Here is a 22,208-nt window from a genome sequence, read left to right as displayed (position 1 = left end):
CCTCCTTCCCTGTTACAGCATTTGGAGCCATGCAGAGCAACACATCTACAAGGTGAGTTACACTAATCGTACTTCTGACTAAGAGTTGGTTCAGGCACCTATGTCCCAGCTCGCGTAAGCTGGAGCGTGTATTTTGAGAGTCCTTGTTCTCTCAAATACATGGCTTTCTTTTTGATTTTATATTCTTATCATTGTCTTTTATTTTGCTCTGTCTCGTTTTTTGTTACTCTGGTTTCCAGTTTGCTTGTTTCTTTTACACCATTTTAAATAGCATTTGCCCGCCATGCACCAATTAATACACCTAAATAACACAATGAGTAACATCGAGAAAGGCCTCATTTAATGAGAAGGGTGGTGGACCGGCGTGGTACAGTCCCATCTTGACAGATTTCGAAAGCTAAATAAGAGAATCTGTTACCCAAAAAGACTCTGCAGAGAAAGGCAATGGGAAACCATGTCTGCTTCTCACTCGTCTTAAAAACCCCTTGCTAGGGTCACCATAAGTCAATTGGGACAATGGCACGCAAATAAATACACACATGATGTAATGATATAACAGGACACATTCAGTACTAGGAGACAGTTGTTTATATTACTTATTCTTTTGTTTCAGAAAATTTTCATCTCTGTGCTCGGCTTTATGCTTGTTTTAAAATTTTCTGCCGCCACATCCTATTGTATCTGTTCCACTGTTCCTAACTGTTGCTCATTATTGTCCCTTGCTCAGTAAATGGCCGTTTTCACACTGCTTACTGGCCACAGAACATTGTGCCAAGCTCCCGGAACGACAGTGTCTTCCTGGCGCAATTTTGTGCGAGAACTCCCATTCTCGCACAAAATTGCACCCGGAAGACGCTGTCGTTCCAGGAGCTTGGTGCGATGTTCCGTGGCCGGTAAGCAGTGTAAAAACGGCCAATGTCCTACCCCTTGATTATATATTTCACTTGCACTGTGTAATCCACCTTGGATCTCAGTGAGAAGGGCGGACTATAAATAAATAATAATAAGCACAGAGACAGAGCTATTTATACAACACCATTGAGTCTTGCATCCTCTTAAAGATGAACAGATCGATTATAGCCAGGCTTCCTGAAATTCATCTCTGCTTTAGTTTGTTTGTCCTCCTTTTTTCCTGTCACTACCAGTGCGTTACTCTTCCAGGTGCCACAACTGTTTTCATTTCATCCTTGCTTATCCCCAAAGAATAATTGGGAAGTGCAGCTCTGATTTTGGATGTGGGTTTTCGCAATACTCGCCACCTGCACAGAAACCCCCGGGTTCATTCCAGGGTCCATTCCAGACTGTGGTGCCAGTCTTTACCCTCCTGTGGTGCTGCTGCTGGCCCTGTTGCGAAAATGTGCGTGTAGCCACTTAAGTAATGTAATGTTTCAAGCCAAGTAGTAGCTCCACGGGCCAGTTCGAGGTCCCACCATATGTCTGATACAAGTTCTTGCATCATCCCCAATGAAGTCAAGAGCCAGTTTGGTGTAGTGGTTAAGAGCAGCAGGACTCTAATCTGGAGAACCGGGTTTGATTCCCCACTCCTCCACTTGAAGCCAGCTGGGTGACCTTGGGTCAGTCACAGCTCTTTCAGAGCTCTCTCAGCCCCACCTACTTCACAGGGTGATTTTTGTGAGGATAATAATAATAACTCACTTTGTAAACTGCTCTGAGTGGGCATTAAGTTGTCCTGAAGGGTGGTATATGTTGATTAGGCCCGAGCTAGATGGACCCAGGGTCTGGCTTGGTACAAGACAACTTCCTTTTGACAGGGAGGGGCCCTAGCTCAATGGAAGAGCACCTACTTTATGTGCAGAAGGTGCCAGGCTCAAACTCACCTAGCCAATGTTGGGAAAGGTTCAAGGCCAGGGACAGTTACTGTCCACCTTCCTGAGCTGGAGGGACGAATCAGTATGTTGTAAAGGTAAAGGTAGCCCCCTGGGCAAGCACCGAGTCATTACTGACCCATGGGATGACGTCGCATCACAACATTTTCTTGGCAGACTTTTTATGGGGTGGTTTGCCATTGCCTCCCCCAGTCATCTACACTTTACCCCCAGGAAACTGGGTACTCATTTTACCGACCTCAGAAGGATGGAAGGCTGAGTCAACCTGGAGCTGGCCGCCTGAACTCGGCTTCCGCCAGGATCGAACTCAGGTCGCAAGCAGAGCTCGGGCTGCAGTACTGCCGCTTACCACTCTGCGCCACGGGGCTCTGAATCAGTATGAGGCAGCTTCATATGTCCATGGATTTACTTTCTAATTGTTTTGTCATGATTTTATCGTTCCTATAAAAAGATCGTACAGATGGAGGCTTGGAGTTTGGGCACAAAATCTTTAACACCAACAATAACAACAATTATATGGAAGAGGAAGATGAATCTGGTAAGTCATATTTTCAGGACTGTGCTGAGCTCTTGCTTGAAGATTGACATAGTTTGGCTCTTCAAAAGGCTGCCGGCCTGTCCTGGCATGAGGAGGTTTCCCTTGAAGCCTCTTAGGCGAAAGCACCCAACCTCATACCTGTTATTTAGGCAGGGCCAAAAACTGCCCCCAGTGCCTTTTGTCCTAGATATTAAATTCTTTTTCAGGGCCAGACATTAATTCTCAGTTCACAGTAGTCATGGCGGAAGACTTTGTATCAACTTCTTGGTGATGGAGAGTGCCGTCAAGTCATAGCCAACTTACGGCGACCCCTGGTTGGGTTTTTATGGCAACAGACAAACAGAAGTGGCTTGCCATTGCCTGCCTCTGCAACAATGGTCTTCATTGGAGGTCTCCCATCCAATTACTAAACAAGGCTGACCCCGCTTAGCTTCCGAGATCTGACGAGATCCGGCTTGCCTGGGCTATCCGGGTCAGGGCATCCGCTTCTTACAGTCCATTTTTTCATTTTTTCTGACAGACCTGCGGACCGAAATTGCTATTATTTTGGATGGGTCTGGGAGCATTGAGCCTGAGGACTTCGAACGAGCCAAGGATTTCATCTATAACATTCTGAAGAGATTCTACGCAAAGTGTTTTGCGGTGACTTGTTCTTTCTTCATCAGGGACTCTTGGGAACCTCGTGACCTCATGAGGATGGACCCTGGTTTAGGCAGCCTGGGACTATACAGTGGGGAACAGAGGTGGGCAACATCAGCACCATGATTGGCAGGTCACATAAAGCCTTAGGACTGGCCAGGTTTGATTTGCTCCTGCCTCTGCACTCTGAGCAGGGAAGCCAATGAGCAGCCTGACCTGTAACCTTAGGGTAGCTCAGCTTATCAGAAGCTTCCACCATGAAATACTTTACTGCATTGCCATATAAGTACTTGTCTTTTCATTTCAGTGTGTCTTTGCTTTGGTCCAGTATGGATCTATCATCCGGACAGAATTTGACCTGCGAGATGGCCAGGATCCCAACACAGCCCTGGCAAAAGTTCAGGCAGTGACCCAAGTGCGGAATGTGACCCGGACAGCATCTGCCATCCAACATGTCCTGTGAGTTATAAGATCAGAGAATAGGGAGGTTATCGGAGGTTGTCCTGCAGAGTCAGGATTGGGACATGAACCAGGGTGCAGGTTGAGCACTCAAAGGCCATCCTGAATCTCCTCTTGGCAAGCCAGTTGCTCCTCCGAGTGTTGATCTCTATGGGTCAATTTCAGGAATGGTCAGGGGAGAGAGCCAGTACTCTGGGCTCCCTTCTTCCACTTAGTAAACTTCAGACTCTGTCTAGGCAGTCATACACTCTGGCTAGAGCTTATGTCTCTGGCTACCTTGGGGACAATATATCACACTTGTATACTCCTGCAGAAATAGCAAGGTATTGAGCTACTGCTAATACTTCCCCAGTGCTCTTTCTGGATGACATGCTTGAGCAGTGGAGGCCTATGTGGTATGGAGAATGATTGCCCACATTTATAGTAGAATTTAATTTAAAAAGAAAATGTCCACACACACACTCTGCACAGTGACTGATCAAGCAAGGAATGCAAAGAAAAGGTGTAAATATGCAGTCCTCTGATTCTGACATGCCCTTGTTGGTCTTAATTTAAGGCAGGTTGTTTAGCATACTTGTTGCAGTAGTTCCCCTTTACCTTGGCATCTCAGTCTGGGCTGCCTGCCCTTTGTCTGTTCCATGTGGCAATCGCTGCCATCCAAGATGGAGTCATGTGAGAACGCCCTCCTGAAGGTTGCTCCCGGATGAAAATTTCCCCTTCTCACTCATCTTGCCAGAATTTATCTCTTCTGTCCACCCACACCCCTTGTGGGTGTATCTTCTCTTTCTGAGGTCCCCGTGGAAGATATAGTCTAGTCTTCCTCATCCCAGCCTCTGTCACTTTCTGCTTGTCAAATTCCAGCCACGGTGTGATCTGGCCATTTTATTCTCTTTATCTGAGAGAACCATTTACATTCCTAAAGAATTAGTTTGGCAGGATGATTCTGGAGATGGGTGATGGTCTGATAGCAACTAACTTTCCCTCTTCTCATTTGTCTCCTGCCAACAGGAAAAGTCTTTTTTTTAAAAGTGTATGAGTTAGCAAGCCTCAGTCAGGGCTTGAAATATTGGAATGTGAATCACAAGTGAAAGTCATTTTTCCACAGATGGTTTGCTCCCACAGCAGCCAAAGGGAGAGATCTCCAAGCCAAGAGAAAACCTTTATTTATAGCCAAGCTGAGGGCACACAGCTATGACACCACGGTCTGGAACAAATGCATTGCTTTGCCGGTCAGGTTGTTCAACACAGGAACACAAAAATGCATCCCCCACTGCAGAAGCAGTAGCAAGCAGCAGGGAAGAGTGCAAGAATTTCATGTGGATGCTGTGTTGAAACCCAAGGGCATGCTACTCTCCAACTGAGAAAATAACCCTGTGTGGAAGCAGCCTCAGTTGGCTGGTAGGGAAAAATTTGAACTTCTCCATTGTTGTTCTTGGCCGTTCCAAGGCTTTTGCCCTCTCAAGAGAAGTTCCTGGGAAGGAGACAGGGTGCTGGCTGCCTCCTTCCCATGTCTGCTGTCCAGGTTGCCCTCGGCTTGCTGGGTTATTAAGGGCCAAGTTTCCAGTGACAAATGACACTTGAATGGCAAGTGAACAGACCCAGACTCACGTGTATTCCTCCCTGTTCACTTGCCCTCCACTTGCCTTCCACTCGATCACTACGTGATCGAGTGGAGTGCAAGTGGAGGGCAAGTGAACAGGGAGGAATACACGTGAGTCTGTTCACTTGCTGTTCAAGTGTCATTCGTCACTTGTAGCTTGGCTCTATGCCTCGGCTTTTTTCTGGGAAAAGAGGTGGTGGAACTCAGTGATGGAACTCAGGACCGCACAATGATGTCACTTTGGGTCAGCTGGAACAAGGGGGGGAGTTTTTTAAAGTTTGAATCGCCCTTGGCGAAAATGGTCTCATGGCCAGTGGCCCCGCCCCCTGATCTCCAGACAGAGGGGAGTTTAGATTGCCCTCCGCGTGGCGTGGAGGGCAATCTAAACTCCCCTCTGCCTGGAGATAAGGGGGCAGGGCCACCAGCCATGTGACCATTTTCAAGAGGTGCCGGAACTCCGTTCCCCCGCGTTCCCCCTGAAAAAAAGCCCTGGCTGTAACACACGTGGTCTGTGGCTCTCTCAACTGCTTGCTTTGCAAATCCTTTGCCTCTCCAAACAGGGGAGGGGTCTCTCTCATTCTCTTCCTCAGAGTGTGCGGCTTTGAATGACAAGCCTTTTTATTTATATCTGACAAACAGCCTTCAGATATCAAATGCTACTTCTGCTAATAGGCAGCCGAAAAACGTAGTGCGTCAACACTAATCTCTCCCCCACCTGCCCATAGGGTAGCTGTCATATGACTCTCACAGTGCAATCTTAAGAAGATCTACACCCTTTGAAGTCAATTGAAGCCAGTGAGCTTTGAGGAGTGTGATTCTGCATTTCGGACTACCAGTGAACCTTTCTGCAGCAGTTCCAGAACTATTGTTTGCTTCTGAGAGCAGCTGATGAGGACTCGTACTAGACTACCACTCCCTTTGTGTTACTTTTTGCAAATGCTGTGTTTCTGTGGCCCCAAAGGGCATTCTTTGCAAGGCTCAGTTGATACTTAGCAGAGCAGGCATGGCATGGTGCGCCAAACACTTAAAGAAGGCAAGGCCCCCCCGACTTACCGGGGGGCCTGTTTTGCCGCCGACGGGGCCGGGCGGAAGACTCGCAGCAGGCTTCCTGGTCGTGGGCATCCTTTCGGCTCACGACAGGGCCCGCGACCAATTGCTTTGAATTGCGGGCGCCCAATCACGGGCGCCCGGATTCGTTGCAAGGGGCAGGGCCGGTGCAGGCCGCAGTCATGGGGTCTTCCCTCTGGTCCGGCGGGGAGGTTTAAATTGCGCCACCGCCCCACCTTGCCCCAGTCTGCGCCGGCCTTCTCTCGCCCTTGGACGATCAATTTTAGTTGTTTCTTGTCACAACTTTTGCGGTGGGCATTGGATCAGATCCCATTTGTTGGGGAGGCTGGGGCCTGTGCGCTCAGGCCCCCCATTAAGGGGATTCCCTTATGGAGTCTTGGAGGTGAGCAGTGAGGGGCACGCCCAGCTCAGGGGCTGCCAGAGCACGCCACTCCCAGGTGGCATGGGAGTCACCAAGGGGTGTACACCGGGTGATCTCCCCCTTCATGCCACTCCTGGTTTCCTCCCTCGGCCTGGGGTCCGAGGGGGATGTGGTTCATCGGCTGACAGGCGGGTCACCCGATGCTGGGATCTGATCCAGATGCTACGCCAATACTCCTTACTTGCTGTTTTAATAAAGTTGTGGCCTTGTTTGCTCCAGTTCTGTGTATGTCTGCTTTGTCCCGTGCCGCGCACTCTCCCTACGGCCTTCACCCATAGGCAGCAATTCTGTGACACACAAAAGTCTACTTCTGGAATATTGTCCAGAAGGCTGCATCCTGAATACTATTGTGCTATCTTCAACAGAGATTCCATCTTCCATGAAAGCGGTGGGTCCCAGAAAAATGCTGCCAAGATCATAGTTGTGTTGACAGATGGGGAAATTTTCTTGGACCCTTTGAACTTAACCACGGTGATTAATTCAAAGAGAATGGCGGGAATTGACCGCTATGCCATTGGGGTAAGGACTGAATTCAGAAAGGCTCTTGTGTTTGGTATGTCCTGAATGTTCTGGGACCTCTGTTCCTGAGGAGGATTGTGACATGGGCCATTTCCACAGTACTCACATTCATCGGGAACGCTGCGGAACATTGCAAAAAAACCACAGAAGATAGCGTCTTCTTGCACGAGTTTTGCACGACATCACGCAAAACTCGTGCAAGAAGACGCTATCTTCCGTGGGTTTTTTTTGCAACGTTCCGCAGCGTTCCGGATGAAGGTGAGTACTGTGGAAACGGTCACGGTGTTTATGCTGGTATGTTATGGCTTAGGGCTACAACAACAACAACAACAACAAGCTATTACTTGACTGAGGAATATTGATTGGGAGTGTAGATTTAGGATGTATTAAAAGAACCGTAGTGCTTGGCTTCAGGGGTGCCGTGCTGCAATTTGAATATAATTCCCCTAATAAAAGAAAATGGCAACAAGTAGAATAAGGGTTGGGGAGAAAAATCTCTCCCAAAACAGTTTGTCCTTGCTCCACCCTAGGCCTGAAATTTCCTCCACAGACACCTACATTGTGCCACTCCTCTCACTCTTCCTTCACAACTTTTGCTCTAACCCCTTAGCTCTCATCTCCAAGTAGGCTTAGCATGCCCAGATTCATCTAAATTAAGATGGGCCCTTTTCACACTGCTTACCTCCTCCCGGGACGTTGCGAAATATCGTGCAAAAAACGTGGAAGATAGCATCTTCTTGCGAGAGTTTTGCGCGATGTCGCACAAAACTCTCACGAGAAGATGCTATCTTCCGCGTTTTTTGCGTGATATTTCACAACGTCCCGGGAGCAGGTAAGCAGTGTGAAAAGGGCCATGGGTAGTGGAAGAGAGCAAGAGTCCAGTAGCACCTATAAAACTAACAAAATTCGTGGTAGGGGATGAGCTTTCAGATACCAAGAAGTGAGCTGTGACTCTCAAAATCTCATACCGTATCACAAATTTTGTTAGGCTTAGAGGTGCTACTGTGATATCTGAGGAAGTGAGCTGTGACTCATGAAAGCTCATACCCTACCACAAAATTTGTTAGGCTTATAGGTGCTGATGGACTCTTGCTCTTTCTCAGGTTCATCTGTTCCTGTCCATAGCCCTCTGCAGAAGTTACAGTAGTGATCTGTTCACATATTTCATGATCCTGCCAGCTACATGTTTTGGGAACACTATTAGTGCAATCTTGTAACATGTGAATTGGGGAAACACTTGGATTTTCTTCTTCATGTGGCCGCATCCACATAGAAAATGCATGCATTGCCCAATTCGTATCTTACAGGATCTAACATTATTGGGTGCATTGTGGAGACACACATGTATTTGGACAACTGGTGGGCTCCCACAACATGAGAATGAAACACCACTATAACATCAGGCAGAGGGCTCAACGATTACCGTGCCTCCACCTCTGTTGTCTCTCCCGTCATCAAAATATGGATTGCAACTTCCTTGGACCAGAGCTTGGCCTCTTATACAAATTGAATCGGGGAAATTCAGGGCAAGGAAAGAGAAAACAGTGTGAAAATATGGAAATGGTGTGAAAATATGGGTTTGATTTGCAGAAGAAAAAAAGAAGTGAAATCTAAATGGGGATTTTCCAAGTTGCAATAGCAGTTGCAGAATTCAACAGCAGCCCTCCTCATCTGTGTATGTTACAGTTAAGGATTCTATTCCCTCGGCAGGGGTGGGGGATTCTATGATCTCAGCCTCCACTCCCCACCACCTCTCTCCTGGCTGGTGGGGAAAAAAGGCCTGGGAACAGAGAAAGAACACCCCCCCCCCGGAGCACACTCTTGCATGCTCCAAAACACCACATTGGGCTGGGAATTATATCATTTCCGGTGCAACAAGGTGCACCAGGGGCTGATTGGGTAAAAATCAGTCCCAAGTGCTAGATGTAGAAGTGTTCCTTGTTTTGATCAATCATTTTAAATTAGGCTTTTGGCCTGGCTAGGATGCACTTATTGCCCTCACTCTTTATGCTCCCCACCTCGACTTTGGAGAGAGACAGGGGTTTTTTTTAAGGACTGGGGCTGACTGGCTCTGCCGATCTCAGCCTGATAAGACAGAGCCTGTCTCTGAAGATGCTACATTTTTCAAGGATGGGAGGCCGACTTCAGCATTCCAGCTCATTAGCGCATGGCCTCCTGGGAGCGGAGTGCTGGCTTCTTCCCTTGCACCCGTGAGAGCCTGGTTACTGCAGAACCGCCCTCAGAGGTTTGGTCCATTTTGATTAGTTTCATTGTTCTGGCTTGCTGCAGGCAGCTTGCCTTTGTAAAAACGTCCTTTAAGTCTAGTCCCTTTGTCTTGAAGACCATGAAATAGGTCAGGTCCTATAGCTGGCATCTCTTTGGTTTTGTCTCTTGATTTTTGGACTTGTCATCTTGAAGCCTTGCTGAATTTTGCTGTTTGCCTAAAGGTGGAGAGGTGTAGAATGCCCACAAGTCAAAGCTGACTTGTGGCAACCCCCGATGGGGTTTTCATGGCAAGAGACAAACAGAGATGGTTTGCCATTGCCTGCCTCTGGGACCCTGGTCATCATTGAAGGTCTCCCATCCAATTACTAACCAAGGCTGACCCTGCTTAGCTTCTGAGATCTGATGAGATCAGGCTCACCATCTGGACTAAGGGCCAAGCTAGACGTGACGAATTACACTTGAATGGCAAGTGAACAGACTCACGTGGATTCCTCCCTGTTCACTTGTGCTCCACTTCACTTGATCATGTAGTAATCGAGTGGAGTGCAAGTGGAGTGAAAGTGAACATGGAGGAATACATGTGAGTCTGTTCACTTACCATTCAAGTGTAATTCATTACTTGTAGCTTGGCCATAAGTTTAGAGGTTTCTAGTGTACGTTAGCTTAGTTATCTAGCCTTTATGGTATTACTTCTCCTGGTGCACTCTTCTAAAAACTTTTATAATTGCTGTTTTACACTTCTTTAATAAATTCTATTAGCTGTATCCTGTGTGGAGTCATCTAGATCCAGTACCTTGTCCAATTTACCATATGCTACCCAGTTAACTTGTTTCTGTTGGGGGGGGGGGCTTATTACAGGTTGGAAATGCATTCAACAAAACGAAAGCCCTTAACGAGCTGCGCCTGATTGCTTCCGATCCAGACGAAACTCACCTTTTCCAAGTGACCAACTATTCAGCCTTAAACGCCCTGCTGTCCACTTTGCAACAGAAGCTCATTGGCATCGAAGGTAAGGAAGAAGGGGAACCTACCTGGGGCTTTTCCCTTTCCTTCCAAGGAATCTCTCACTGGCTCCTTGTCCAATTTTCAGGTACGTCTGGAGATGTCTTGGAATTTGAGCTAGCCCAAAGTGGCTTCAGCGCTTACCTCCTGGATGAGGTGAGTGATCTTTGGACCCGAGGCAGGGTGGGCAGATGGAGACCCAGCCTCTTGGTTTGTAGGAACTCCATCCCTGCAATGGAAGGCCACAAAAGCTCCACCCTCAATGGAGAGGTGTCACTCCAAGAAGCCCTTGTAAGAATTGAAATTAGGAACTTCAGAGTTTGTACAGGCACACAGATCTGTCCAATGTGCTTCACTTACAGTGTCTCTGTATAAGACATCAGACACGTGAAGAACATGGGTTGGAAGATGCAATGTTAGCTGGGAAGGGTAGTTTAAAAAGACGGAGCTGGCGGCAGGGCAAAGGCTTTGCTATACACTGGAGCTGTGTGAAGGGGCTGTGAAATGCCAGAAGGGAAACTTCAGCCCATTATAACTTCTCCAGGTCCAAGCCCAGCTCTGGAAGGCAGCTCCAGCCCATTTCCATTCCTCGCTGCCCTCTGGTAGGGATCCCACACAGTTTTGGACTGGAGAGGTGAAATTGACAGAGCCTTCAAGGAGTGAAGATGAAATTAACAAACCCTGTGAGGAGCAATCTCCCTCTGCTCTGTCTTTTAAAACTATGCTTCCAGGCTAACATGGCATCTCCCTACACTGGTTGAACAGGCACCCGAGGCATCTCTTGTAGAGAAACCCTCAGAGCCAAGCTACAAGTGACGCCTGACACAGGTTGGACACTTGTCAGCTTCCCTCAAGTTTTGATGGGAAATGTAGGCGTCCTGGTCTTGCAGCTGTAATGGAGAGCCAAGCTGTAAAACCAGGATGCCTACATTTCCCATCAAAACTTGAGGGAAGCTGACAAGTGTCCAACCTGTGTAAGGCGTCACTCGTAGCTTGGCTCTCAGTCTTTCCCATCAAAGGGCTCTCTTTGGGCCAGGTTCCATAAATTGCCTAGTGTTTACTGGATCTGTCTCTAATAACAGCTGAAAATCCTTCATGTTTGCAGGATTAGCCCCTTAAATCCAAAGAGTGGAATATAAGGTCCCTCTTTCTGGAACAGACCATGTATGCACGTTTAGTGTTCATTGGGACAGCCCTCAAGTACAGGCCAAAGTAGGTGTGAGATGGGAATTTCATGGATGGATCTTTTTTTAAGAACTGCCAGAAGGCCAGCCAGTTTGGACTGGGGCTAAGGAAGGGAGGGAAGGCTAACCATTTCCCCTATCCCCCCCGTATGTTTTCTCCTTTGTGACTAATATTAGCCATATGCGGGTCAGGTGATGAAGATCGGTGCAGGCAGAAGGACTGAACCCTCCTCCAGCGCCGTGGTCACCATCTCATTGGGAGATCCTCTCCTGAGCAGCTATTTACGTTGTTTTTAAAACAGGAGTTGTGTTCCCTTGACCTCAAAAAAGTTCCATCTCACAAGCAGAGTACAGAAGACATAGTTGCCCCGAACTGAGCACCAAGTGCTCTAAGGTAGCGTTCCTCTGCTCAAAGAGGTTCTGTGCTTAGCTATTTTCGATAGCTGGCATTTGTAACAATAACAACAACAACAACATTCAATTTAAATATACCACTCTTCAGGACAACTTAACACCCACTCAGAGCAGTTTACAAAGTATGTTGTTATTATCCCCACGGCAACAAACGCCCTGTGAGGTGGGTGGGGCTGAGAGAGCTCTGAGAGAGCTGTGACTGACCCAAGGTCCCCCAGTTGGCTTCAAGTGGAGGAGTGGAGAATCAAACCCGGCTCTCCAGATTAGAGTCCTGCCGCTTTGAATTGACTAAGTCAAAGTCACCTAGCTGGCTTCAAGCGGAGGAGTGGGGAATCAAACCCGGCTCTCCAGATTAGAGTCCTGCCGCTTTGAATTGACTAAGTCAAAGTCACCTAGCTGGCTTCAAGCGGAGGAGTGGGGAATCAAACCCGGCTCTCCAGATTAGAGTCCTGCCGCTTTGAATTGACTAAGTCAAAGTCACCTAGCTGGCTTCAAGCGGAGGAGTGGGGAATCAAACCCGGCTCTCCGGATTACAGTTTTGCTGCTCTTAACCACTACACCAAACAGGCTCCCTCAACCTCATGAGCTCTCCATCTTTCCCTGTCCAGCATTATATACTGTTTGGCACCGTTGGAGCCTTTGACTGGTCTGGAGGGATTCTTCTCTATGAAATTGCCAGCAAGACAGCAGTTTTCGTGAATGAATCAAAAGAGGCAGCAGGTGGAAGGAACAGCTATTTAGGTAAATGCTCATCTGAGGAAGAGGGAGGAATGATTCATCCCACCAATGAATGGCTTTTAAGTGTATTGCTGGCATCTAACCCACACTAACAAAGGTTTGTTTGGTGGCTGGGAACATGAGAATAAGCAAATCACAACAAATCTTAGCCGGATGGAAGATGTTACAAACTTATTCAATCAAAGTCTATGTTGCTAAGGGAGCCGATCAACCCTCACATGTTGGGAAGATTTCCAGCCCACAAAAATTCTAGTTACAGACGCACTGTTAAAAACCCCAACGACGTCTGAGATTAGTCAGATCAAAATTCTAAAATTTCTCTGCATTTTTACCAGAGCAGGCTTGAAATTTTGCTTTGAATGAAATTGAGCAGCCAGTTCAAATAAAGTGAAAAAGCTCAGAACATAGATTAACAACACACACACACCATCCATAAACAGCCACACAACTGAATGCTTAAAACCCTTATTCAGAACATTATTGAAGTTTGAAGGAGAGATTGTTAAAGGAAGGGTGTGGGGGCAGTGCACATACAGCACATTGCTTTTGGCATAGATGTTCCTTTTTTCTTGCTGATGGGTAAATTCTACTTTTGTCATGTTCTCCTACAGGGTACAGCGTGGTTGCTGTGAGCACAAGGCAGGGGACCTTAATTGTGGCTGGGGCACCCCGGCACAGCATGACTGGAAGAGTGATGGTGTTTGAAGGAGCGATGCTCAAACAAACACTACACGGAGAACAGGTGTGATTGGGATTGGATTTAGTCTGTTTATCCATTTGCACTCAATTATTTCCATGCAGATTGGTGCTCTTCCAGATGCGGGTGCTTTTGCAGGCATTTGGAATTATAGACATGCCTTCATATTTATATATTAATTTAGATACACTCAGGCCTCATTTCAACGCAGGAATGCAGTTCCGGCAGTTCCCCAAAGAGGTCACATGTTAGGTGGCCCCGCTCATCTGACTCTCGGCCATTTGGGGCCTGTTTCAGCCTGGACTGGGGCCGAAACGGCCTGGATCGGGCCTCTGGTGGGTGGTGGATCACTCTCCCACTCAGCAGCAGTCCGATCCTGACCATTTTCTGCCCCTTTTCAACCATTTTCAGCCCCTTTTTGCCATTTTGGGCCCAATTTCGGCCCTGAATGGCCAGGATTGGGTCCAAAACAGCCAGGATAGGTGATGTCAGGGGGTGTGGCATATGTAAATCAGTTAGGCTAATAACACACTTCTGGTGATGTCAGGGGACATGGCATATGCTAATGAGTCCCTCCAGCTCTTTTTCTACAAAATGACCCCTGGATACACTCCCCTTTTCTCCCTAATGGGGACCCAAAGTGGGGTACAACATCATTCTTCCCTCCTCCATTCTATCCACACAACAACCCTGTGAGGTAGGTTAGGCTGAGATAAGGTGACTGGCCTAATTTCACTCGGCTGGCTTCTATGGCAGAACAGGGATTTGAGCCTGAGTCTTCCAGATTCTAGTGCAACCACTGCCTGTTGTAGCAAAAAAGAAGCAGGAATCTTACGGAAATTTAAAGGTCCAACTTGTTTGATTCCCCCCCCCTACTTTCTACTTAAAATGAGTGTGTTGCAAACATCTACTTGTAGCATCTGAAAAAGTTGGCTCTAGTCCACAAAAGCTTAGGCTGGATTTAAAGGTTTTCAGTTTTTCAGGTACCACAAAACTTAGCACATTTTGTGTATTCATAATTTTATCTTTGATACTTCTATATATCCATTGCTGCTGCTGTATGATAGCACTTTACTGGGGGGGAAATCTCTGCAACAGATTTCCTGAGTCAACATGATTGGGTTACTTACAGTGCAATCCTAAAAAGAATTTCTCCAGTCTAAGCCCATTGAAATCAGTGGGCTTAGACTGGAGCAACTCCGTTTAAGATTGCACTGTCAATCTCCATGGGCTGCACATTTCCAAGGGAGGACTTCACTTTGACAGTCTAGATGGGCGAGTGCCAGAGGCAAGGCCCTTTCTGTAGTGGCATCGAACCTCTGGAACTCCCTCCCTGTTATAAGCTTGCCAGGTGTGGAACTTGCAAGCTCAGAGGTACAATTTGATGATGTTTTAATTTGAAAATGCCCCCCAAGCCTTTTACATCCTTCTCCCCTCTAAAATTTTATCAGCTGCCTTACCAGCTGCTCTTTTAAGAGGCTTTTCCTGACTTTATGGTTACCATCATAGGATTGAAAAGCTTCCTAAGTTGTCATCTAGTGTTGTTTTAAATTGAGGGTTTTTTGCACTCCCCCCCTATTTTTTGCAGTTTGCATTCCTTTTATGTTATTTCATTGTTTCACTTTTTAAAAGAATTCTTATTGCTGTATAAAGAGGCACGGCTATAAATGTTTTAAACTGCTGAATCAAAATAAGAGAGTGAAACACCCCCCTCCGTACACATACAGCTTGCTACCAAGGAGAAAACACTTCTAAAAAATTCCTCTATATCAGCAGTGACAGAGTAGCCCAGATGGAATTAACAATATCATCACAAGTCTATCAATCATCTGATTAAGGCTCCTGTAAATGGAATTTGTGATAGCTACTTTTCTGTCTCTACTATGTGGCCTTTCAAGGTGATACTGTCATTCTTCACTGCTTGTTCTATAATTTGAGGCAGAGGAGGCTTTCTCTGTGGTGTGTGTGTTGAACAAAAAATAGACAAACACAGAGTGGTAGCAGAGGGCTCCAGGAAGTGTTGTGGTGACAACAGAACATTGGTGGGCAGATTCTGTTGTGGGGTGTTAACGGTAATATTTTTTCCTTCAGAGGCTTGTACATCTGGATAAATTTATTTTTTAAAAATAAATTTATTTAGACACAATAGGGATACAGAAAGAAAAAGGGGAAAGGAGAAAAAAAATTAGAAAGAAAAATTTAAACTCTACATTAAAATACACTATCAAAATATGGTAAACATATGACATTCAAAATACAAATTTCAGATATATGACATATTCATAATATTCAGGAATATTTTCTCATCCTAATAAACCTTGCTATTAGATCAACAGATGTTTATTGAACTATATAAATAAATTGGTTTGAAATAAAAAATAACATTAACTATGAGATATTGTATATTTAAAACAGTAACATATCTATATATTATAACTGCTACTTCAAAAGAGACAAGCAATGCATTTTAAAATATTTCCAAAAGGTATAATAATAAGCTTAACTTACATCTATAGCTGATTATATGTAAGATATTATATCATAAAAAATTGTTATACTATTTGCTAATTATATTAATCAATTAACTAATATTTGTAACTCTGACCAGTATATCAAAATCTAAGGAAGAATAGCTTTTCAATAATTTCATACAGATCAAAACCGATAAAAATAATCTATATCACTTATCTTCCATCTTTATCTATCATATGTGTAGTAAGTTTTCCGTTTCCTTTCAAATAACTTAATCGGTCTTTTGTTAATATAATTAATTAATTTGGTCATTACAGCATATCTGCTATTTTATCTTTCCAATTTTTGCTAGTTGGACATTTCTCCGCTTTTCATTTGGTTGCCATAACTACTCTGGCTGCTGTGAGCTATAGCTAAACAGTTCGTGTATATTTTTTCCGTGTTGTTTGGCAAAATTCCCAACAACATAGTCTCAGGTTTCACAGCAATGTCAATTTTTAAAATGCTCTGAATCTCAGCATGTATGTTTTTCCAATTTTTTTTGTCTGGTTGCATGTCCACCACATATGGTAAAAGGTACCTTCTGCTTCTTTACATCTGGATAAATGTAGAGGGATCTTTTAGTCCTTATGGTAAGAAAACAAAGTCCCATATGAAAGGAACCAAAAGCACCCTGAATATTCTTAACTATTCAGCTACTTTATTGGAGCACACAGACAGAAGAATAATAAACTCGATGCTGGTCATAAATAACTATGAGGTTCATTCAGTAACTTCTTTATGTGGTTCCCCAATCCAAAAGAGAGAGAATTTGATAGTGTATTTATACCCCACTTTTCTCCCCAATGGGTACTCAAAGTGGCTTACAACTTTTCCCCACTTCCAATGTAACCTCACAAAATCCCTGTGAGGTGGGTTAGACTGAGGAGGTGGGTTCCGCACAGCTTTTTTCTGTCGGTTATGGCACCATACTGCTTCAATTTATCCTCTAACGCATGCATTTTTTTGCCTTTACTTTTCACTTCGAGTTTTTTGGGTTTCCCATCGGGTTTTTTCCAGTTCTTTTGAGACCACATTAAAATGGTCTATGTAGGACTTCCAAGGTTAACTCTAGATCTTTGAATTGAGCCTGGAAATGTATTGGGAACCAGTGAAGGACTTTTCAGACAGGGATGAAGCAGTCACAGTGACCCATACCAGTTCATGCACTCTCTGGCATATACTTGCACCCAGGGGTCATTTCGTAGAAAAAGAGCTGGAGGGAGTCAGGAACTCATTAGCATAACTCATTAGCATACCTCACTAGCATATGCCACGCCTCTTGCCATCACCGGAAGTGTGTCATTAGTATAACTGATCTGCATATGTCACAACACCCTAACATCACCTAATCTGGCTGTTTTAGACCCAATCCTGGCCATTCAGGGCCGAAATTGGGCCCTAAATGGCAAAAGGGGGCTGAAAATGGCTGAAAAGGGGCCCAAAATGGTCAGGATCAGGCTGCTGATGAGCGGGAGAGTGATCCACCACCCGTCAGAGGCCCAATCCGGGCCATTTCGGCCCCAATCCAGGCCGAAATGGGCCCAAAATGGCCGAGAGTCAGGTAGGCAGGGCCACCTGACATGTGACCTCTTTGGGGAACTGCCAGAACTGCATTCCTGTGCGTTCCTCCTCGAAATGAGCCCTGCTTGCACCCACTGAAATCTTTGAACATTTTTTGTTCTCTTGCCCTGTTTAACAAAAAAAATAATTCTGTATCAGTGAGCCCCAAAGGAAAACCTATTTATTCGGTGCATACATTATGCAAAGTTACATATATTTGCTTGTGGTGTATAATTTATTCTACTAGTATGGGAAAGAGCAAATAGCAATGCAGAGTGCTGATGATAGAACTGGAAACCCTGAGCAGCTCTTTCCACCCCACCCTCTCCAAATTCTGAGATCTTACTAAGCGTTGGTCACTTGATTCTATGCTTCTTGTTGCAATGCAGAGGGCTAGAACTTTGCTTCATTTTGAAAAATGAAAGCTAGGCTTCTCAAGATGCTGATTGATCAGAATGCTGTAAGTTGTGCTATTTTATTGGACAGTTTTAAATCCTATGGTATTGTTCCAAATGTTACTTGCCTTGAACCTTCAAGAGTAACATGTAAAAATCAATCTTAATGCAAGAGGGATGAACATTCTGCAGTGTCAGCGTCTAGAAGGGAACAGCAAGCGCTACAAGTTCCTCGTTATTTATCGGAGGATTCTTTGCTTTTCTTTCCTGGGCCACAGATTGGTTCTTACTTCGGTGCTGAACTCTGCCCACTGGACATCGACCAGGATGGGGTGACAGATTATCTGCTAGTTGGAGCCCCGTTTTTTCATGTCCATGGGGAAGAAGGAAAAGTTTACATTTATCGCTTTGATAATGAGGTACGGTCTCTGGGTTTACTTAACATTTCTGGCTCTGCACTGGGAGGGTTAGAGTTTGCATACCCATGAATTGCACCAAGGTCCATCTTTCTGTTCTCACCTTTGGTCAGCTTCTGGGAAGCAGACAAGCAGGGCCTAAAAGCATTCCCTGTACTCCTCCAGTGCATAATATCCAAGTAGACTGTGTCTAAATATGAAGGTTTCATTTTGCTATCATGGCTTTTGCTAGCCCTCTCCTCTTCTGTGAAGACTTCCAATCTTTTTTAAAAGCCACCAAAGTCCCCCTGGTTTACAAATGCAGTAGAGTGAGATGGAAGAGCCGGTAGAGGGAAGATGGCATAACAGACGGTGCTATTTCAGGCTATAGGTGGGGATCACATTTTTAAATGATTCCTCTAATAGAAAATGCTCCCTGCAAATTAAAAAAAAACTAGCAGAAGAGAGAATAAGCTACATTAGAACATTTCTTCAGACTGTGGTAGGTTTTTTAAAAAATATATATGCAGGGAGTTGTTTTTAATGCGGGGGACATTCAAAAATGGTCTCCCTGTCCAATAATCTGAAATCACAGAACCATAGCAGGAAGATCCTACCATCTCAATATGTGTTGCCTGCAGAGCCCAGGCTTCAGTATGTGGCTATCACTGTATCTTGTGGCAGTGAATTCCGCCAGTTAACTTCTACTCTCATGTAGGTTCTAGCTCACGGAGGGTACCTGTTTCAGGGTGACTCTTGCTGAAATGCAGGCTATGGCTCAGGAACAAGGGAAACACCAGAACTCTGTGGCCTTCTCTTTGGTGGCTTTTGAGGAATCTCACCCACAATGCACCACACAGAGCTGTGAGGTGAAGGCCCATCTTTTTGGTGGCTCACAGCTTGTGCATGGCTTAAATCCTCCCCGGTCACCAGTGCCCCCCTCTTTGTTTGATTGTTTCCAATTATAGGACCTGCTGACATTGCCTAGCCTGTGGCAGGGTGAAAATTGCTTGGACTGACACTCTTCTCCTTTCCAACCAGGGCAACCCCTTTGCGATGGAGGGGCACTTAAGTGGACAGCCAGCCTTGGCTTTTGCTAGCTTTGGCTTTGCCATGGCCAGCATTGGAGACGTGGACCTGGATGGCTATGGGGATGTTGCAATTGGCGCACCCCTAGAGAATCATGAAGCAGACCCCAGCTGCTTTGGCAGCATTTACATCTACAATGGCAAGAAGGATGGGATCCAGCATTCCTTCTCCCAGGCAAGGGAGTCTTTTGACTTTATAGGAGATGATGGTTCAGTGTGGGGATTAGAGAGAAGGGAATCAGCTCCTTTGCCTTTATTTTTGCTTTTGTGTTTTGTCCTTTTAGGCCTTTTCATTCTGCCCATTTTTATTGCTGGGATTCCTGGTTCATTTGTTTCCTTTATGCCATATGTGTGCTGCTTACATGTTCTCAGGGCTTTTTTTCTGGGAAAAGATGTGGTGGAACTCAGTGGGTTGCCCGTGGAGAAAATGGTCACATGGCTGGTGACCCCGCCCCTGATCTCCAAACAGAGGCGAGTTTAGATTGCCCTCCGTGGATCAGGGGGCGGGGCCACCGGCCATGTGACCATTTTCAAGAGGTGCAGGAACTCCATTCCACCACGTTCCAGCTGAAAAAAAGCTCTGCATGTTCTATGCCTTTCTTACACAATCACTGTGAAAAGTATCGTGCAACATGGTGTTGATTTAACAAAAAAATTCGGCATAAAGACACAGATAATGGCGTAAAAATAGAGTCACAAATTCTATTTGCAGAAGGGAGATGCAAGTTTCAAACAGGGTTTTTCAAGTCAAAAGGGAAGGATTGCAAAATTCAACAGCATCCCCTAGCTTAGACTTTTAATTTTCCAGGCTCTTGATAGCTGAAGCATATTTATTTCTGAATTAAAAAGGGGGGACATCCTTTCTTACATCTAAAAATGTTTAATTGTAAGGGCAGAAATTACCAATCCACAGAGGACTCTGTTTCAGGATCAGTCCAGTGCAATGATTCATCCAGAGATACAACAGGTATCCTCCTCTGGGAGAATAGTCGGTCAGTCAATCTTTATTACGGTCATAGACCACACAATAATAGCATATTGTGAATAGACTATTGCTGCCTTGTCTGCTATGGATGAGATTGAGCAAGCCTGTCACGTCTGATACAGAGGCAGAGCAGAATGACCCGCTCATGCTGGAGGCTGACTAGAAAGAAGCACTCCAACAACCGGGGAGTGACTCCAGCCACCTGCAGCCATTTGGTTGCCAACAGTGGGAGAACCCCGGAATAGTAGGAGTATCCCAGGCATTCAACTTGTACATGTAGCCATAAAGCTTGGAAACATCCTCGGGTTTTGTGGGCTCGTTAATATTGAGAGTGAAGAATTGCATTCCAACGAATGTTTATCATACATGGACTGAGCTCTAACACCTGTGATTTGGTTTTCTTATAAAACAGATTGAGGACTATGTGAAAATGATTATGAGTGTATATTGTATACGAATGGTGATTCACTGGTGTATAATTGCACACTACAAATATATTGCTATTTTGTGTATTAGTTGGATTGTATATTGTTAATGCAACACACCTGGTAGTGTGATAAGTAGGTTCTTGAGGGTTTTTTAGATTACAGTGTTGTGCAATCTCGGAACCTCTCCCTTTTGTGCTGTTTTAGAAAGAAGCAAGGCAAATGCAACATTCATAGATGTAGCAGGCAGCCTCCGCTACGGATAGTTAGACTCACAGAAGTCTTTAATTAGATTCTCTATTAGTACAGTTTGGCAACTGTACTTATTGGGCTAATGTATTGATCTTGGACCCAGGCTCAAGTCCTAGCTCAACAATTAAACCCAACAGAATGTCTTCAGGATACTCATTGTTTCCCAGGTGAGCTTTCTCACAGGGTGAGAGAGAGCATAAAAGAAAACTCCTTGTATACTGCCTTGAAAGTTGTGGTTGCAAATTTATCGTGCCCTTCTCCAGGATAGCACATGCGCTTCTCCTATCTGTCCTCACAACAAACTTGTGAGGTAGGTTAGGGTGAGCAGGAGAGACTGGCCCAAAGTCATTCAGTCCACCAGCTGAGCAGGGATTTGAACCCGGTACTCTAGTCCATCACTTTAATCACTACACCTTGGCCATTTCCACACGTCTTACCTGCCTGCGGAACATTGCACGAAAGAGCCGGAAGACAGCGTCTTCTTGGGTGAAATCGCACTAGGAAGACGCTGTTATCCGGGAGTTTTGCGTGAAATTGCACAAAACTCCCGGATAACAGCATCTTCCTGGCGCAATTTTGCACAAGAAGACGCTGTCTTCTAGGTCTTTCGCACAATGTTCTGCAAGCAGGTAAGATGTGTGGAAACGGCCCATAGCAGTGAAAAGTGGGAAGTGAAAACATGGAAAGGAATCCTGGACAAGAGTGATGGCTACGAGGGATGCATCCCACCCAGGGGTGAAGGAGGGTCTGATACGTTGTTGCCCTTCTCCTTCCAGAGGATAACTGCGGCTCAGATAAGTCCAGGCCTCATGCATTTCGGAAGGTCTGTGGCTGGAGGTCTGGACTTCACGGAAGATGGTCTCCCAGACATCACTGTGGGATCGCTGGGCAGAGTCACCTTGCTTCGGTAGGTAGGAACAGAGCCCTCTCAAGTCAAGCATGGGTTAAACTGCTGAGCCCTCATCTGAGCTGACCATTTCCGTTATTGCCGAAGCCAAAGATGCTCCATCAACCAATTGGGCAGCTCATAACATTCAGTATGGGAACATCCTTGGCCACTGTTCCTTGGCTGGCCTCCAGTTGCCAGCCTCCAAAGCCACCACCCTCTCCACTTCCTTCCTGCTAGAATACAGCCATTCCCCGCAGCTGCTGTGTGGCTGTGGGGAACCCAGACCGAATGCTTAAAAACCCCACGTCTTGTTTGGCCTAAGAGCAGCATGTGTATTTGAGGCTGACCTGAGC

The 22,208-nt window shown here is 45.6% G+C and overlaps 1 protein-coding gene across 1 annotated transcript in view; it reads left to right on the top strand.

Moving 5' to 3' along the window:
• ITGAE (integrin subunit alpha E) overlaps positions 1-22,208 on the top strand; it is a 57,482-nt gene that overhangs the window by 5,440 nt on the left and 29,834 nt on the right. Inside the window, exons 3-13 of the mRNA XM_055001858.1 lie at positions 2,299-2,385; positions 2,906-3,027; positions 3,332-3,483; positions 6,938-7,091; positions 10,176-10,326; positions 10,408-10,475; positions 12,526-12,658; positions 13,267-13,397; positions 18,100-18,240; positions 19,258-19,479; positions 21,743-21,873. Coding sequence (XP_054857833.1) covers positions 2,299-2,385; positions 2,906-3,027; positions 3,332-3,483; positions 6,938-7,091; positions 10,176-10,326; positions 10,408-10,475; positions 12,526-12,658; positions 13,267-13,397; positions 18,100-18,240; positions 19,258-19,479; positions 21,743-21,873 — 1,492 coding nt within the window. The remainder of the gene's footprint in view (positions 1-2,298; positions 2,386-2,905; positions 3,028-3,331; positions 3,484-6,937; positions 7,092-10,175; positions 10,327-10,407; positions 10,476-12,525; positions 12,659-13,266; positions 13,398-18,099; positions 18,241-19,257; positions 19,480-21,742; positions 21,874-22,208) is intronic.

Source organism: Eublepharis macularius, chromosome 17 (assembly GCF_028583425.1).
Source record: "Eublepharis macularius isolate TG4126 chromosome 17, MPM_Emac_v1.0, whole genome shotgun sequence".
NCBI classification, from domain to species: domain Eukaryota; kingdom Metazoa; phylum Chordata; class Lepidosauria; order Squamata; family Eublepharidae; genus Eublepharis; species Eublepharis macularius.
Note: the sequence above shows the minus strand (reverse complement) of the source record. Positions and strands in the feature narration are given on the sequence as shown.